General features: G+C 46.3%; 1 protein-coding gene across 1 annotated transcript in view; it reads left to right on the top strand.

Moving 5' to 3' along the window:
- SDK1 (sidekick cell adhesion molecule 1) overlaps positions 1 to 17365 on the top strand; it is an 819863-nt gene extending 802498 nt beyond the window's left edge. The window contains exon 44 of the mRNA XM_004385956.1: positions 17096 to 17365. Coding sequence (XP_004386013.1) covers positions 17096 to 17365 — 270 coding nt within the window. The remainder of the gene's footprint in view (positions 1 to 17095) is intronic.
- Positions 17366 to 19402: the final 2037 nt, after the last annotated feature.

The following is a 19402-nucleotide window of genomic DNA, read 5'->3' as shown; positions in this document are numbered from 1 at the left end:
CCATGTGTGTCAGAGAACTGTGCTCCACAGGGTTTTCAAAGGCTTGATTTTCTGGAAGTAGATTACCAGGCCTTTCTTCCAAGGCACCTCTGGGTAGACTCAAACCTCCAAACTTTAGGTTAGCAGCTGAGCACGTTAACCATTTACACCACCCAGGATTCCAAGAAATGCACTAACCTGTTGCTTTCAAGTCAATTCCAACTCATAGCTACCCTATAGGACAGAGTAGAACTGCCCCATAAGGTTTCCAAGGCTATAGTTTTTACGGGAACAGATTGTCACGTTTTTTCTCTCACAGAGTGGCTGGCGGGTTCAAACCACCGACCTTTTGGTTAGCAGCCAAGTGATTAACCACTGAGCCACTAGAGCTCCTTAAGAAAACCACTGTTGTTGTTGTTAGGTGCCGTTGAGTCGGTTCTGACTCATTGCGACCCTGGGTACAACAGAAGGAAACACTGTCTGGTCCTGCGCCGTCCTCACAATTGTTGCCATGCTTGAGCCCATTGTTGCAGCCACTGGTCAGTCCATCTCATTAAGGGTCTTCCTCTTTTTTGCTGACCCTCTGCTTTACCAAGCATGATGTCCTTCTCCAGGGACTGATCCTTCCTGCTAACATGTCCAGAGTATGTGAGACATAGTGTCACCATCCTTGCTTCTAAGGAGCACTCTGGTTGTACTTCTTCTAAGACAGATTTGTTCATCCTTCCGGCAGTCCATGGTATATTCAATATTCTTCGCCAACACCAAAATTCAAAGGTGTCAATTCTTCTTTGGTCTTCCGTATTCATTGTCCAGACTTCACATGCGTATGAGGCGATTCAAAACACCATGGCTTGGGTCAGGCACAGCTTAGTCTTCAAGGTGACGTCTTTGTTTTTCAACACTTTAAAGAGGTCTTTTGCAGCAGGTTAAGAAAGCCACTAGGGTGGCATTATTGGGGGATGCCACCCCAGAGCAGTGCGTGGTGTTGAGTGAGTGCCACACAGACGATGCATCTGTGAACTGGACACATTCACATGCTTTAGTTAACCCTAGGGGTGACGGCACGAGGCCAGTCCTGACGGAGGAGGCAAGTGAGGCTCAGCAGAGGTCAGCAACTTGCCCAAAGTGGGCTTCTGACCTGAAAGCACACACTCTTTCATATTTCTCTCATGGATACACCTAGTGTTCTCTGGAAGCTACCATAAAACATGGGGGTCTCTGGGCCCAGTTAGAGCAGTGGTGGGACTGAGGCTACAGGAGTGATAGAACCTGGGGAGCCCTCCCCTCCAGCCCCTGGTCCTGTGCTTCCCCTCTATTCAGCCTCACCATTCCTGCCAGTGGAGCTTTATGTCCTTGTCGCCCTGTGCCCCTATTCTTGTTACTTCTGGAGGAAGGGAAGGGAATTTACACGCAGCTCTTCCAGGAAGGTGAGCAGTGCCAGGTTGAGCCCGACTGGACTTCTCTAATCCTTACTGAGCAGTTGGACCAAGGAGCCCAGGCCCCAAGAGTACGTCAGCCCTCAGCCATGACCAGGACCCAGGGGCTGCACTTGCGTGCATAGAGTGGTGGGAGCACATGGGCAGAGGCAATCAAAGGTATGGCAGGTGATGGGGGTAGTTTCTACTGGCCATTACAATTTCCATTGCTAGCTGTGAGAGATCATTCAGCAATTTAAAACTAATTGCCATAGGTACTATTTTCCATAGATACCCTGCTGTATGCCCACCCCCAGCCCCCCATGTCAGGGCATTCAGCAGTCATGGAGCATGGCTCATTGAAGGCCTTCAGTGCTGGGAGCAGGCATGAGGGGACAAGACAGCATTTGTCCCCAGTAGCCGCGGAGACAGCCTCCAGAGGGCTCAGAGAAGGGGCTCTGCACACAGCCCTGGGAAGTTCCCTTTCCTCAAGAGCATGCAGTTGGTCTCAAGTCCCTCATTTATGAGCAAAACCTTTCAAAGCACCAATTAGAGGCATGGTCTCCACTCAGCTCTAAATTTCCTTATTTCAGACACACTAAGTGTCTTAGTTATCTAGTGCTGCTATAACAGAAATACCGCCAGTGGATGGCTTTAACAATGGGAAATTTATTCTCTCACAGTCTAGGAGGCTAGAAGTCCAACTTCAGGGTGCCGGCTCCAGGGGAAGGTTTTTTTCTCTGTCATGGATTGAATTGTGTCCCCCCAAAAATGTGTGTATCACTTTGGCTAGGCCATGATTGCCAGTGTTGTATGGTTGTCCTCTATTTTGTGATGGTAATTTTACATCAAAGAGGATTAGGGTAGGATTGTAACACCACCCTTACCCAGGTCACATCCCTGATCCAATGTAAAGGGAGTTTCCCTGGGGTGTGGCCTGCACCACCTTTTATCTCTCAAGAGATAAAAGGAAAAGGAAGCAAGCAGAGAGTTGGGGACCTCATACCACAAAGATTTGGACCCGAGGTTCCTGCACAGAGAAGTCCTAGTCTGGGGGAAGACTGATGATGACGAGGACCTTCCTCCAGAGCTGACAGAGAGAGAAAGTCTTCCCCTGGAGCTGACGCCCTGAATTTGGACTTCTAGCCTACTAGACTGTGAGAAAATAAATTTCTCTTTGTGAAAGCCATCCACTTGTGGTGTTTCTGTTAGAACAGCACAAGATGACTAAGACAGTCTCTCTGTTAGCTAATGGGGGAAGGTCATTGTCATCAGTCTTCCCTTGGTCAAGAAGCTTCTCGGCGCAGGGACCGCGGGTCCAAAGGATGCATGCTCCTGGCTCTTCTTGCTTGGTAGTAATGAGGTCTCCCGTCTCTCTGCTTGCTTCTCTCTTTTATATCTCAAAAGAGATTGATTTAAAACACAGCCTAATCTTGTAGATTGAGTCCTGCCTCATTAATATAACTGCCTCTAATCCTACCTCATAGAGGTAGGATTTACAACACATAGGAAAATCACATCAGATGACAAAATGGGGACAATCACACAATACTGGGAATCATGGCCTTGCCAAGTTGACACATATTTTTGGGGGACACAATTCAATCCATGACACCAAGCCTTCAGAGGGACGAAAATCACCAAGTCATTTCTCTGCACACTGGCTCACCCCACCTCTTGGCATTCATACTCTAAATCAATATTTCATCTAGAATAAATCTCACCTTCATTTTGACCTCAATCCAGGTCTTATTGAGCCCTGAGGCTCAATGGAACAGCTTCCTTCAAATTGTGGTTTGCAGACGAACTCCACAGGAGCGGGACAGTGGCCGGGTGCTGAGGTTCATGATTTGCATGTTCTGTTTGCCAAGGACTTCGGGCTCAAGCCCACACTGTAGCCTTGGGCTGAGCTAATATCGGCAGCACTGCAGAAGTTGGGCCAGGTACATGTGCCTAAAACTGAGGGGTTGTCAGGTGAAATCCTGCAAAAACGGACCTACCTTTTTGTGTTAAGGAAGCAGTGGCCTTGTTCTAGCTGCTTGTACCAAGAGTCATGTGTTGAGAAGGCTCATGACTGCTTTCAAGCAGGGACACCCTGTGCCAGCAATTAGGGACACATCCTCAAGGGCACTTGGCTAGTGTCTGTCCTTCGCTCCTGTGTCTGTTCTTTTTAGGTTACAGACATCATGGATAGTATTACTAGCTTTGAGCATTGACTCTGCATATGTGGCCATTAACAGTTTCTTGTATGTTGGGAAGAAGCCCTGGTGGTGTAGTGGTTAAGTGCTCAGCTGGTAACCAAAAGACTGGTGGTTCGAACCCATCAGCCACTCCGTGGGAGAAAGATTTGGCAGTTGGCTTCCTTAAAGATTACAGCCTCGGAAATCTTATGGGGCAGTTCTACTCTATCCTATAGCGTCACTGTGAGTTGAAATCAACTAGATGGCAACGGATTGTGTATGTTGGGAGCCCTGGTGGTGCAGTGGTTAAGCACTCAGCTGCTAGTTGAAAGGTTGACTGTTCTAACTCACCAGTGGCTTCACTGGAGAAAGATGGAGCAATCTGCTTCCATAAAGATTACAGCCTTGGAAACCCTGTGGGGCAGTTCTGCTCCACCCTATAGGGTCACTTAGAGTCAAGAATCAACTTTTGTTTGTTTTTTTGTTTCTGTGTACATTGGATGTCAGTTGCTGTGATGTACTGAGCACTTGCCATGGGCCAGGCACTGTACCAGGCACTTGTGAACATCCCCTTCTTTAACTCTACTCCTTGCCTTGTGCAGTGGGATGATTGTTAGAACATCAAGGCTAAGGTCACCCAGCAAGCTGTTAGGGCAGAGGAATGCAAACCCTGATCTTGCTGGCCTAACCACTCCACACCACTGTCTCCTCCAGCCCAACTCTGGAGGTTGATGGCCATGATCCCAGAGCAGTCAGAATTGGATTCATGAAATCTGAACTATTTGTTCTTAAAAGTATTCCCAAAATGAATTAATGGGAATCAGCCAGTCTTTTTCTCCTCTCACGTGTGTGGGTGTTTTAAGATTCAAATTCAGCTGATGCTTATGGAGGATTATTAAATGTCCCCAGGCACTGAGCTAGGTGTACACACACACACACACACACACACACACACACACACACACACACACACACACACACAGATACACACATGGAGTATTTTCTAACTTCCTTTGCGATTTCTTCTTTGACACATTGGTTATTTAGGAGTGTGTTTTTTTAATTTCCTCTATTTTTAAATTTCCCAAATTTCTTTCAGTTATTGATTTCCAATTTTATTACACTGTGGTCAGAGAACATACTAACCTCCTTTTTTAAAAATTTCCTCCCATTTCTGATTCTCTGCATTTCTTCTTGTGGTTGTCAAGTTACCATCTGGTGTCATTTACTAACTCCATTACAGTTTTGCTGCCATCACCTCCTTTGTGCTGCTGTATGTTATAGACCCAACAGTAAGATTATATACATTCCATTTTATACTATTGCTTTTTAAATCAGGTAAGAATAGAAAGGAGAAGAAATATGCAATTATACTGTCTTTTTTAATTACCTATATAATTACCTTTGTTGGTGCTCTTTGTTTTTTTCATGTGGAACAAATCACTGTCTGGTATAACTTATTTTCAACTTGACAATCTCCTTTAGTATTTCTTGTAAGGCAAGTAAGCTAGCAACAATTTTTTTTTTCCTATTTTTGTTTATCTGGGAATGTATTTATTTCATCTTCATTTCTGAAAGGAGTTTTGTTGGATATAAGTTTGTTTGTTGACAGTTTTCTTTCAGTACTTTGGATATGTTACCCCAATGCCTTCTGTCCTCCATGTTTCTGATTAAAAGTAAACTTTTATGATTATTGGAGTTCTCTTGTATGGGATGAGTTATTTTTCTCTTGCTGGTCTCAGGATTTCCTTTTTGTATTTGCCTTTCCATATTTTGACTATGATATATCTGAGTGTGAATCTCTTTGCATTTATCTTGTTTTGAATTGGTTGAGCCTGTTCAATGTATAGATTAATGCTTTTCATCATATTTGGGAGCTTGTAAGTCACTATTAAGTCCAATTTTTTTCTGTTTCTTTCTGTCTTCTCTTTCTGGTACTCCCATTACACGTATGTTGCTGCACTTATTGTTCTATAATATTTCTTAGAGGCTCTGCTCATTTTTCTTTCTTCTTTTTTCTCTTCCTTGTTCAGATTGTATGATCTCTATTGATGTATCTTCAAGTTCGCTGATTCTTCTTCTGGCTCCAATCTACTGTTGAGCCCCTTTAGTGAATTTTTCATTTCAGTTGTATTTTTCAACTCCAAAACTTTCTTTTCTTTTTTTTTTTTTTCTATCTCTTTATTTACACTCTCTACTTGGAACAACATTGCATCATACTTTGCTTTAATTCCTTAACTATAATCATAAGAGCTGTTTTTGAAGTCTTTTTTTTTTTTTTTTGGCTTTGTCCAACATTTGGGCCCCCTCAAAGGCTTCCTGCTTTTTTTCTTCCCTGTGTGGATCATACTTTCCTGTTTATTTTGCATATCTCTCATAATGTTTGGTTGAAAATAAGTGATTTTAGATAATATATTGTAGCAGCTCTGGGTACTGATATGCACACTTCCCCCACCCTGAGGCTTCTTGTTATTTTTTGCTTATTTGTTTAGTGATTTGGCTGGACTAGTTAAGTGAAGTCTATTTGCCCCACAGTGTGCAATCTCTGATCTTGCTTCTCAGAGGACACAGCCATGGGCATGTGTACCATCTCCCCGACCACCTGGAATGACTGGCTTTAACTGGGCTCTTTTGGACTCTTTTTTTATGATATCCCATTAAGCTTATAATGGTCTGCCACTATTGGTATTACACCCAGCTATTAGTCTCCACTTTTGCTTAATTTTAATTGCTCCACAATCTGATCCAATTCAAGTTCAGCCCTTTTGCAGAGGCAGGATATTGCCAGTCTTTGAGGCTTGCTCTGACCCCAAGAGGGTTCTTAGCTGTCTCTTTCCTTAGTTCTCTCTCTTAAGCTTCTAGCTGGTCTATTGCTTCCCTTGTTGCTATCATGGAACTGCTTCCTTCTTTCAATTTCTCATCCTTAAGTTCTCCATTAGGAGTTCCTAAGTAAATGTTTGATTATTAATTGAAAGGTTGGCAGTTTGAACCCACCCTGAGGTACCTCTGAAGACAGGCCTGGTGATCTGCTTCCAAAAGGTCAAAGCCTTGAAAAGCCTGTGGGGGAGTTCTACTCTGCACACATGGTTTCTCCATAAGTCAGAATCCTCCATGGCAGCTAAGGACAACAGCAGCAAGTTCTCCATTGTTCTTTAAAATATCCTTGGGAGTGAACTTCTTCATGCTCTGTTGCAAATAAAGTCTGTCCTCTAAGGCAGAGCTATGGAGCTCACTGTTCTTATGGACTGCCTCACCCTTTGGCAGAATCTCTATGCTACTGCCCCAGAGCTAGGGGTAGGACAGCAGCCCTCTTCTCCTGAAGTGACACACCTGCTATATAATCAGGGCACTGGTTGGAGATGGTAGCCCCTGGTGTTCTGGGCTGGCTCCTCCTGCTGTGCAGCCTCAGCCCTACAAGCCAGCTGGGGGTGGGGCAGTCGGGGCCCAGTATTCTTCGCCTGCCACACCTACTGTACCCTTCTATCCTACAAGTAGAAGCTGGGTGGGGACAAGGAGCCACAGTTTCTTGATCATGCCTGCCTGGAACAGAGCTTCTGCAACATGGAACCGGGGGGAGGGGGATGGGGAGGATGGGAGATGCCGACAGCCTCCCCCTGATCCCAGTTTGGAAGCTGAGAGGAGAGGGAAGCCTGTCTGGCCACATCTGACCAGAGGACAGCATCTGTCACAGTGAGCTGGGGGGTTGGGAGATGGGAACAGATCAAGGTTCAAATGCCATAAACTCTGCTGCTCTTACTGAGATTTAATAGATTTTCCTGCATAAGTGTCTCCCCATTTGCTGTATGCCCTTATTGCCATTTCCAGAGACTTTAAATGGCTGTTTATAAAATAATTTTCACTGGTTGAATCATTGTACCACTGGGGAGGGGGTCCCCTGAGTGCCTCACACCACCATTCTGGAAGCATCTTTTGTATCCATGAATGATGACTTTGACATTCAGAGGGAACCGGTATGAAATGTGGGTTAAGTTCTAATGTTCATTTCCTGCTGTAACATGAACTTCTGGCCTAGCCCTTTAATCCCAAATCTATAGAAACAGAATCAAGTTACAGAACCACAGATAAGGCCCTTGGAGATAAGCCAGGGTCACAGAGTGCACACCTAGGGTTGCTCAACAGTAGAATAAGACCAAAGGCTGCAACACTCATTTTCAAATAGGACTATGTAATAAATGATTGGATATAGATAGAGATGTAAGATGTTTATCTTCCCTACTAGAAGCAGTTTATGGATTTAAATAGATTGTAAACGGAGTCGCTGGAGAATAAAGGGGAATTTGTGGTTTTTTGCCCTGGGTTCAGGTTAATGATTTCCCACAGTGTAGATGCAGCAGTGAGGAAAGTAACACCATCCGTCTTGTTATCTAGTGCTGCTATAACAGAAATACGACACGAGTGGCTTTAACCAACAGAAATTTATTTTGTCACAGTTTAAGAGGCTAGAAGTCAAATTCAGGGCACCAGCTCTAGGGGAGGGCTCTCTCTCTGTGGACTGTGGGTGAAGGTCCTTGTCTCTTTCCAGCTTCTATTCCTAGGTTCTTTAGGGATCATGTGGCGTGGATCTTCCTCTCAGTTTTTGCTCCTTTGCTTGCTTGCTTAATACCTGCTCCTTTATTTCTCGAAAGAGATTGATTTAAGACACGTCCTACACTAATACTGCCTCATTAACATAACCAAGAAAACACATTCCCAAGTAGGAGTATAACCACAGGTATTAAAAAAAAAAAAAAAAAAAGGTTGCCATGGACTCAATTTCGACTTATAGGGACCCTGTAGGACAGAACAGAACTGCACCATAGGGTTTCCAAGGAGTGGCTGGTGGGTTCGAACAGCCAACCTTTTGGTTAGCAGTCCAGCTATTAAGTACTGTGCAACCCGGGCTCCTACCACTAGTATGGGGGTTAGGATTTACAATACATTTTTTGTGGGGACACAATTCAATCCATAGCACCATCTATGACTGGGCAGTTCTTCCTGGCCTCCCTCCTGTCCCACCTCTTGTCTGGGGCCCTGGGGAGACAGGGGCCAGAAACTGCTGGAGGTGGAACATAGAAGGGCTCTTTTGAGAAACTAACATTTCACTAAGAAAATAGTGATGGCACCCTTTTCTCCCTGGGATATTTTAACCATTTCTAGAAGTCTTGCTAAATTGAAAATGCTGAGAATCACAGGTGCACGGAGCCTGCCTGATGAAGGCTGCTCTGAGTTATGCTGAGTCACGTGGCACGGCGGGGGCTGTTTATGTCCCTCCCTTAGAAATAAGAGGTTCCATCGCTGCGTTGTTACACAGCTGCTTATGAATTACGTAAGTACCGCTATTCAAACCACATTTAAAAAATGGCTTTCCAAATCCAAAGAAACAGTTTTAAAAACACCTCTGCTTTACCCTACTCAGACCAGCCCCCTCATACCTAATTCCCTAATAATATCTGTATCTTTCCTCTAGCCAATATAAAACCAAGCACATTGAGATTATCTCCATTAGCTGCTTGCCAGGCACGTGTGCACCTTTACACACTCTCAGATTCAGCCCGGCAGCTTGTCCAATCACAGGCTGTTCTTCCGCAGTTTCCTGGGAAACCAGCACCCATTGCTACTTCATACCACACGGGAAACTTAAAAATAAAAATGAAACAAAATAGACCCTGCAGCATTTCCTTTTTCTCAATAACTCTAACTCACTAAAATATACCCCCATTAAAAAATAATAGTGTCACATAAAAAATAAACAGAGTGGGTGGCAGAAGAAGAATGGCATTTTAACACTGTGGTTTCTTAGGCAATACAGGGGCTGAGCAGGAGCCAGGAGGTGTAGCTTTAGCTCCAGCTCTGCCTGGCACTTCTTTGTCGTGTGACCCTGGATAAGTTCTCACTTCTTGGTACTGTATGGAGAGCAAGAAGCTAAAGGACCCTCTCTTAGTCTCTTGTCTCTACTGCTTTCTGCATGATGGCTATATTCTCACAAACGGGTTTTAGAACCTCTTGCCTGGATCTATGGCACTGGCCGCTCCAGACTCACAAACTCCCAGCCTCATCTTCACACAGAAATAACTAGTCTCTTCCAACTGCAGGGTGAAAAGTCCCAGGAGAGATTCCAATTGGCTCAGCTTCAGTCACGTGCCCACCCATTAGCCAACTGCAGTTTTCTAAGGGCAGAGCTATTCAGATCACCCGGCAGGGAAGGATTGCTTACTTTCAAGGAGGCATGTAACTCAGACATGTGAGTCTCCCGCCAGAACCCTTTCTTAAACCAGAAAAACCAAACCATCAAGTCAGCTCCGATTCATCATGGTCCCATGTGTGTCAGAGTAGAACTGTGCTTCATAGTGTTTTCAACAGAGATTTTTGGAAGTAGATCACTAGGGCTTTTTTCAGAGGCACCTCTGAGTGGACTTGAACCTCCAACCTTTCAGTTAGCAGCCGAACATGTTAACCATTTGCACCACCCAGGGATCTGTCACAGACCCCTCTCTTGAATACTGCAGAACTTTTAGATGTTTGATTGAGAAAATACATAATGATACAGAGTCACTTAGAAGTCTTGAGTGAAACTGTGTTTCATTAATTGCATAAACACATACCTCTTTGTGGGACATAGACACATTCATTCTCTAAGCAGCGCTGGGCATACTCCACACTCTTAGACACATAGGCTCCTGCCATATCTCAGAGGTCCCTTCCAGATGGCCCCTAGGTCCCACCTGCCACTATGAACCCTTTGTCTTTACAGCCTAAACAGCTACAGAAGCAGGTGGGGGTGGGCCAGGGAACAAAGAGCATGGAGAAATGCAGGAAGCTGCCACCAACTGTGTGCCGGCCAGGCTTAGTGAAAAGAAATTGAGAGCACAAATTACCACTGAAGTTGACAATCTCTCCACCACTCACGGAGACTTCATATAAACCCATCCAAAGAAGCAGTCTTCCTCTACCTTTTATAAAACTGTGGTTGAAGATGTTCCCTATGTGTTACTACCAGCTGCAGTAGTTGACTTTGATTCATGGCAGTCCTGTGTGTGTCAGAGTAGAACTGTGCTCTGTAGGGTTTTCAAAGGCTGTGAGCTTTCAATGCTGTGATCTTTCAGAAGGTGCCTCTAGGTGGAGTTGAACCATCAACCTTTCAATTAGCAGCTGAGCATTTAATCATTTGCACCACTCAGGAACTCCAGAAAGGCTTTGTTTCTGCAACCTTTTGCTGGTACATCATTGCTGGGTCTGGCCACATTCTGTCCCCGGCCAGCATCATCCTGAGAAGGTGACTTCACTTCTGAGGTCTCGGTTTCTTCAGACACAATATGAGAGCATTAAGTCTAGCTGGTACTTCTCACATTTTTCCATAAGAGTATCCCTTGTGGTAAGGAGCCCTGGGTGGTGCAACGGTTAAGTGCTCAGCTACTAACCAAAATGTTGGCAGTTTGAACTCACCTAGCTGCTCTGTGGGAGAAAGACCTGATGATCTGCTCATGTAAATGTTACAGCCTAGAAAACCCTATAGGGCAGTTCTGTTCTGTCACATGTGGCCGCCATGAGTCGGAATCGACTCGATGGCACCCAACAACAACATCAGCTCGTGGTAGGCAAGGTGAATTGGGAGGGCCCTGGGGCACCTGAAGGCACAGTCTGATGAAGGTGAACGTCTTGAGTCTTATCTTCGATCTTCAGATAATAACAAACCCTGAGCCCAGTGGTGAATCCTGGGACTAAATCATGGTAGTCCACTTCTGCGTGTTCTGTGACTTTCTCATGAGAAGTGATGCCTTCAGTGTATCCCATTGTGTGTTCTTTTTCCCTAAGCTTTAGGAAATTTAGGAGCAGATTTGATGTCTGAAGAAGCAACAAACCCGATTTAGGAAACTGGTGGCAGAGATTCCTTCGGCTTCTTTTGGATGATCTTTGTTCCCTTTGCTTCCTGTCTTAGTTTACACTGAGCTTTCCCTTGTAAGCCACCTCAAGTCCTCTAGAAAACAGATGAAGAGTCTTAAACAACACCCACAAATACAGTCTGTGATCTTTTATCTGAAACCCTTGAGGCCAGATAGATTTAGGAATTGGGTGTTTTTCAGGTTTTGGAATATATTACATAGGATGTAACACCCGCACCTGGGCCGGGCAGCACTCCGTAATCAAACACACAAGTATTTCTGCATCAAAACATGACCATATTCACACCAAGTGGACTGAAAAACGCCTAGGAATGGCCTTGTGCCAGTTCAGGTCAGGGTTAGCTGCTGAATCGGTGTCCTGAGGCTGCCTAGCAAAATCCCACAAACTTAGTGCCTTGTAACAGTAGAAAGTTATTGTCTCACAGTTCTGGAGGCTGGGAGTCTGAATGCAGGATGTCAGCAGGACCAGGCTGTCTCCTAGGATCCTTTCTTGCCTCTCTCAGCTTCTGGTAACCCCTGGCGTTCCTTGGCTTGTAGATGCAGCATAACTCCAGTCTCTGCCTCCATCTTCACATGGTGTCTTCCCTCTGTCTATCTCTCTCTCTGTCCTCTTTTTATAAGGACACAAGCCATATAGGATCAGGGTCCACCCTACTCCAGTATGACCTCCTATTAACCTAACTGATAACATCTTCAAAGACCCTATTTCCAAACAAGCTCATATTCACAGGTACTAGGGGTTAGGAACTGTAAAGAAACGATGTGGGTGTGTTGTCTGACTTCCTCACCTAACTTCACAAGGGGGACGTAAAATCAAGATCAGTTACCCAAGGCTGATTCCTATGAGGCAGCGGTCAGACATGCCTCCTCTCTTAGCCATCTTTACCAATTCTAACACCATGGCACGCTCTATTTCTGTGCTGGGTTTGATAATTCATTGCAATGGCCATGCAAAACTCACAGACAATACTCACATTTATGGGGTTTATTAGGGAAGTAACAGGTCACAGTCCAGACTCAGGAGCACTCAGTATACAGTTCTTCCATCAGGATAGCACACCTCTCTCTGGCCCCTTGGCCTCTGCCCTGCTCAGGCAAGTGTTACAAAGCTCTTAGCTCTGCCAATAAGTACCCAGAGGCACCCCACTCCACCAGTAAGCCTCAGCCCAAAGGCACTCAGCTTTCTCGCTCTGTGGACCAGTAAGCCCACTGCGCCGTCTCCTGCTGGTCACTCTTGCCGATCTCTTCTGTCAGTCTCTCCTGCTCCTGCCTCTCTGCCACCACTTCTCACTGTCTTGCATATTACATCTCTCTCTCTCTTGGTTCCAGGAGCTTCTCAGCACAGGGATCCTGGGTCCAAAGGACGCACGCTCTGCCCCTGGCTGTTTTTCCTTGGTGGTGGTTGTGGGATCCTGTCTCTGCTCTGGAATTGGCTCTCTTTTAAGCCTAGCAGGATGGCAAAACTGACCAATCCCCTTGGTGGGCCAAAATTGCCTTAATTGCACAGTTCCATACAGTCACTTAGGTGGGACTTATAAGACTGTGGCGAGAAATGCCACACAAAAGCGATCCATTGCACTGCAGTCCACTCCCTGGCTTTTCTAGCCACAGTTCTTTCATGTTTGGAGGATAACTCCCCCCTCCCAATCATTTTACCAGTCCAAAACAGTCATTAACAATTAGTCCTTCAGCAGAGCAAAAAAGTCCTAAGGGTGAGGTTACTCAGGCCTGATGCAGGTATCCATCCAATTTGGTCAGGTTCTCCAATAATTTGTTTCATCATCACCCTTTTGGATGTCTGATAAAATTTAACTGAGAGAAGATTATATTCCCTTACTCTGTGCCTCAGGAGATATCAAAATAGCAAAAGCTTCAAGGGACTTTAGGTTCAGCCACTCTACTCGAGTCCAGCAGTGCCTCCCCCTTAGTCCACTCTTTCACACTTACAGCTTCTACACTTACAGTTTTTGTAATCACAATTAACCCTGTTAACAATCATTACTCACAACTGAATTATATAATCCTATCAGCACCTTCCCCCACCCTCCCTTCCTCAGACCCATGAAGAAAACAGGAATCTATTCAGTGGGGATCCTCTCTTGTCCCCCTAAGTTAATGTAAGCATGCCCACAAAAGCGTGTAAGCCAGCCACTTCATGCCTTTATCTCTCCTGTTTTAGATAGCCAGTGTTTAAATTGCCTGTCCCTATCCAACCAGTTTTTTGTTTTTTTTTTTTTTAAATCAAACTGGTACTCTGAGGAGATAAGCATGTTCCTTGGTCTTGAAGAATCTTCTGTTCCGTTTGGAACTTTGAACATCTGCATCCGTAAACAAACTCCAGTCCAGAACAAGCCATCAAATTGCAGCAGTCTGCACCAGCTCATGGTGTCACACATCTTTCTCTTCATTCGGTCAGGTTCTGGTCAGCTCATCCCTAGCCATCCAAGCCAGGTCACAATGGGTAGCAGCCTTAGGCTGGAGCATTCACACACACCTCCTGGCACTTCAGACAGCCCCTTTACACACTCTCATCCCTAGCCCCCTTGGGCTAGGTCAACAGGTGCCAGTGGAACATGTCCAAACTTATCCCGTCTCTTCATTGCTGCACTTCCCCCACTTCCACTCATGAGTGGACCCAGGTGGTCACCAACAAGCAAATATACCAAGCTGTCTACTCGTCAGCTCCCTTTAACTTCCAGTCCTGGAAAGCGTTTCCTTCTGATGGGCACTGACTTTTCCTGCCTTGATGCATCCAACAGCATGCTTGAAATTCAAAAAGCAAAACAGTAACTTTTTTCTGCAGGTCCTTCCTTCAAATACAAATCTCCTGTTCTCTCAGTACTTCTAGGTGGTTCTTATGTCTTTGCAAATGCAAAATCTGGGTGGGGTTCAGGTTTTCAACCTAAGTTCCCACTCTATACACAGGGTTACTGGCTTGAAACAAAAAGCCTGTTTCTCCCTGGCAAATCCTAGTTCCCCTTTTAGCATATCCAATCAAGTATTGGCTGAAGGCAGAGTTATATACTCTCTGTAATCTATAATACCCAATATTCATTTCTACCATACATTTAAGTCTGCTTTACAACACTAGGTGGGAGAAACATTCAGTATCAATAGCAGATAAACACATAACTGCTATTTAAAACATTCCAGTTTCATCTTCTCTTCTCCATCCCTCAACTATCTTCCCATTCATATGAATATGGCCTTAGACCTCTGGCTGGGTGGAACTAGTAGACCCTGGCCCCTATCAATCATCCTGCTTATCTGGCCTGGCTTTTGCCCTCACTCCAGATGTGGCTTTTCAGCCATTAGAGGTAACAACAAAAAAATAACCATCTAAGAATCAAAAGTTTCACTTTCCAAGCCCCTTCATTTTTGTCTTACAAAGTTCCATGCTTCCATGAATCTGGAGCCATTGCAAAGAATCCCACTTTTGACACCAACTGTAAAAATGGCATGGGGGTGGTGTCTGACCTCCTTGTCTAACTTCGCAAGGGAGAAGGAGAATCAAGATCAACAGACCAAGGCTGATTCCTATGAGGTGGAGATCAGACATGCCTCCTTTCTCTGCCATCTCTACCAATTCTGACACCAACTGTCCCACCTACAGCACCCTCTACTTCTGTGCTGGGTTTGATAATTCATTGCAATGGTCACATGGAACTCACATACAATTCTCATGATTAGGGGGTTTATTAGGGAAGTAACAGATTACAGTTCAGGCTCAGGACAGCCTCTTCCCAGCCGTGCTACAGGCACGCCTCTCTCTGGCCCCTTGGCCTCTGCCCTGCTCAGGCAAGTGTTACACAGCTTTTTTAGCTCTGCCAATAAGTGCCCAGAGGTACCCGTCTCTGCCAGTAAGGCTTGGCTCCAAAGCAGTCAGCTTCCTCACTCTGTGGGCCAGGAAGACCACTGCACTGTCTCCTGCCAGTCTCTCTTGTCATTCTCTCTTGCTGCCGCTTCTCTGCCACTGCTTCTGGCTGCCTTCAGTGTTACAGCTGTCTCTCTCTCGGGTCTGGGAGCTTCTCAACGCAGGGATCTTGGGTCCAAAGGATGCGTTCTCCACTCCTGGCTGTTCTTCCTTGGTGGCGGTAAGGTCCTCTCTCTGCTCTGGAATTGGCTCTCTTTTAAGCCTAGCGGGATGGAAAAACTGACCAATCCCCTTAGGGGCCACGGTTGCCTTATTGCACAGTCTCAGCCATCACTTGGGTGGGAATTACAAGACCATGGCTAGAAAGGTCACACAAAAGCGAATTTAGCTTATCTTTTTGGGGGGCACAACTTAGATCGTCCAAGCCAAACCAACTGCCATCAAATCAATTTCGACTCATGGTGACCCCAGGTGTGTCAGATTAGAACTGTGCTCCATAGGGTTTCCAATGGCTGATTTTGCAAAAGTGGAATTGCCAGACCTTTCTTCTGAAGTGCCTGTGGGTGGACTCCAACCTCCAACCTTTTAGTTAGCAGCTAAGTGCATGAACCATTTACACCACCCAGGGACTCCAAATTCAATCCATAACACCTGCCGTAACACCACCCAGGGCACATTTCACCACCAAGTGGCTTACAAAAAGGGTTTTGGAATTACAAATAGGGGGTTGTGAACCTGTTCAACCAATGCCAAGATGCTACCAGAGCTGGGACTGAGTCCTCCTGTGTGCTGAGGCTGCAGGTCCCAGGGGTTCTAAGGCTCCACTGTCTGTGGAAATGCTCTCATCTGCCTCCACATTCTTCTTCACTAATCTTTCAAAGGGCTGAAGTCAGCCTGAAAGACCATAACATCAAATTTTGCTTTAAGGAAATGAGCAGAGAAATCATGTGGACTAAGTGTTCTTAAGGGACCATGCTGATTCATTTTATGAAAAGAAAAATAAAAACTTGAAGGGACTGTCTTCCAACACCAATGGGCTGCCCAGCTCAGCCACCAGCATTTCTGACCCAGGGGCCTGGGGTGTGGGGCAGGGGTACCGAGATGTGTTAGGAGTATTTGTGCTGCAGTGACTCCTTCTTCTGCAGACCCTCCATGTCTTCTTTTGCCTGGGGGGAGGTTAGGGGGTGATCTCAGGGAGGCACGGGGGACCCGCCATCCTCACCTCCACACTCGCACTTCACGTTGATCTGCAGCTGCCTCAGGTAAGCAAAGCTAAGACCTTGGGCCTTTCCCACACCTGTTTCTCTTCTATGCACTAAAAGGACAGACAGAGTGTCCCCTCGGAACAGCAGTGACCATATGCTGCGTAGACCTCTTACATGGCTGGGGAGCTGTGTAGACCACCCCTGGGGCAGGGGAGCCATGTAGATTGCCCCTCGGGTAGGGAAGTCATGAGGATCACCCCTGGCAGTGATGCTGTGTGGACTGCCCCTGGGACAGGTGTCCCAAAGCTCTGAGACCAGCCCGATCCAATGAGGAGCAGCAGCTCAGAAAGCGCATGGCTGCCAGCCGGCAGCATGATGAGGGCCAACCTGAGCCAGTGCTGGACATGGGGCTGAGGACAACCCAGGGTGCTGGGTTCTCACCTGAGCTCCGTGTGGGGGACGTGGGGGACAGCGGCATTAGCAGATGCCATGCACCCCTCCCACCTTTGTGTGAATAACAGCGTCCCTCTCCCTGCAGGCCACTGACTCTGACTATGAGGATGAGCTGCCCAAGCACTCCTTTGTCAACCACTACATGAGCGACCCCACCTACTACAACTCCTGGAAGCGCAGGCCCCCCAGCAGCAAGGCCCCAGCGCCCTACCGCTACGAGGAGTGTGAGGCGAGCGAGCCCGGGCCCCGCTTCCAGACAGTGGTCACCACGCAGAGCTCGGGCGGTGTGTACACGCCTGCGGGCCCCCAGCCCAGCACCCGTACGCCCCTCACTGGCTTCTCCTCGTTCGTGTGAGCACGGCTGTGGGCCGCTATCAGGGTACAATGGATGTGGACACTCATACGTCTATTTTTTTTAAGACAATCAACTCTGATAACTTGAGCTGAGGTTTTTGTTTAAAAAAAAATTCTGATAAGTGATGCTTTTAACTACTTGTGAATACTAGATTTCAATTAGAATGGTTTTTTTAATGGCTTTTTGTAACATCACTGCAGGAAGCAGATTTCGTTCCTTTTTCTTTTCTTTTTACGAGAAGGTGTATCTCCCTGGTGCACTGGCATTCGGCACCTCTGTGACTCTGAGGAACCTCGGAGCTCCCCAGTCCTGGGCTCTCCATCCTAAAGTCCATCTAGGAAGGCTGGAGGTGGGGGAGAATGGCGGGGGGGAGTGCAGGGAAATCTCAGAGCCGCCTCCTGGCCGACTCCTTTCTTTTTTCTACCTCCTCTTTGGACGAAGCAGCTAAATCTCATTCTTCTCCATCTTCCAACACCTTCCAGCTGAAGTTCACTCCTGGGGTTCCAATCACAAATGTTTCACCTGGGCTTAGTACTTTTGACTCAACTCCATGCATTTCTAAAATATTCTCACTTGGCAGTCTCCAGGGGCAGAAACAGCTCTAAGGTTCCAGGCAACAGGGCAGGTGAGTCTAAAATAAGATGGTCCTCTTGGTCCCTATTGAGACCTCGCTATTGCATTCTTTGACATTGCAGTGGTAAAATATTCGGGGCTCCCCACTCTTTTAAGCCTGTTAGAAAGGAGCTTGGTTTGGGCAAATGGTTAAGAGTTCGGCTGCTAACTGAAAGGTTGGTGGTTCGAACCCATCAGCAACTCTGTGAGAGAAAAGACCTGATAGTCTGCTCCCGTAGTGGTTACAGCCTAGGAAACCTCATGGAGCAGTTTGACTGTCACATGGGGTGGCTATGAGTCTAATTCGATTCAGTGGCACCCAACAACAAGGCTGGTAGTAAGGAGCAGGAAGCCTGCCCCAAGGCGGGGAGCCACTGTACTGGTCCTTAGTGAGCTAGTCCCTCCACGTGAATATAACTCTAGCCAGCTCCGCTAAGCAAGAGCAAGAAAGAAGGCATTCCCGGAATCGCTTGTGATGTAAACAGTGTGCATTGTTAACAGAGTATTTTTAAAATCTTTTTATCTTTTTTTTAAAAGAGATGCCACATGAAATGAATGAGTTTTTGCTGTCTCCAGGTGCCTTTCTATTCATTGTTCTGCTTTGTACGTGGGAAAAGAGAAACAACAACGGTGTCCACATGAAATAAAGTAAAACAGCTTGGAAAAATCAAGGTCACAGATGACCTGGTGCGCACCAGAGCCCTGTCCTCTGAGCACGGCTTCCATCCCTCCCCTGTTCCTGCCTGCCCCTGCCCCCTGACCCTGGTGCTGCTATCTGTCCATCCCCTGTTCACTGAGGCCTGATTTTAGCCTTAACAGCTTTTCTGGAAAAGTTTGTTATTTTGTTTTTAGCTAAATGAAAATGTTATGAACTGCTTTGAAACATACAAAGTTCAGACCTTACCAGGCCTCAGCTCACCACATCAATTCTGCAACAGGTTTGAGATGGTTGAGGTACAGGTGGGCCAGGCTCTCCTTCCCAGGCCCAGTTCTAGATGGAACTGAGGTGCTGCTGGTACTGACCAAGGTATGTGCCTGGGCCAGCACCAAGTCATAGCCAGGGCCAATGTCCCTGCTACAGCAGTAGGCATGGGGGATGGGGTGACATGATGTCCTCCTAGGTGACTGGCCAGTGCCCTGAGGGTGTAGGAAACATGGTCTCTACTTGGCCATTTTCTTTGTACACCCCGTGGAGCAGAGGACGTGAGCACTGTCTTGATGTGCTGCTCTCAAGGTTGCTAGGTGTGGCCCCAGGAGACAAGGAGAGTTTTGTGTTGGGTGAAAAACATCTTTTCAGTTTTTCCAAAATTAGAAGGTGTGGAAAAATTTCTCTCTTTCCCATCCCATCCTCCTTCCCTCGCTTTCTCCCTCCCTACCTCAGTCTTGCATCTTTCCTTCCTTCCTTTCTTCTTTTTCTGAGTGAGG

This window comes from Trichechus manatus, unplaced genomic scaffold (genome assembly GCF_000243295.1).
Source record: "Trichechus manatus latirostris isolate Lorelei unplaced genomic scaffold, TriManLat1.0 scaffold00151, whole genome shotgun sequence".
In the NCBI taxonomy this organism is placed as follows: Eukaryota; Metazoa; Chordata; class Mammalia; order Sirenia; family Trichechidae; genus Trichechus; species Trichechus manatus.
Note: the sequence above shows the minus strand (reverse complement) of the source record. Positions and strands in the feature narration are given on the sequence as shown.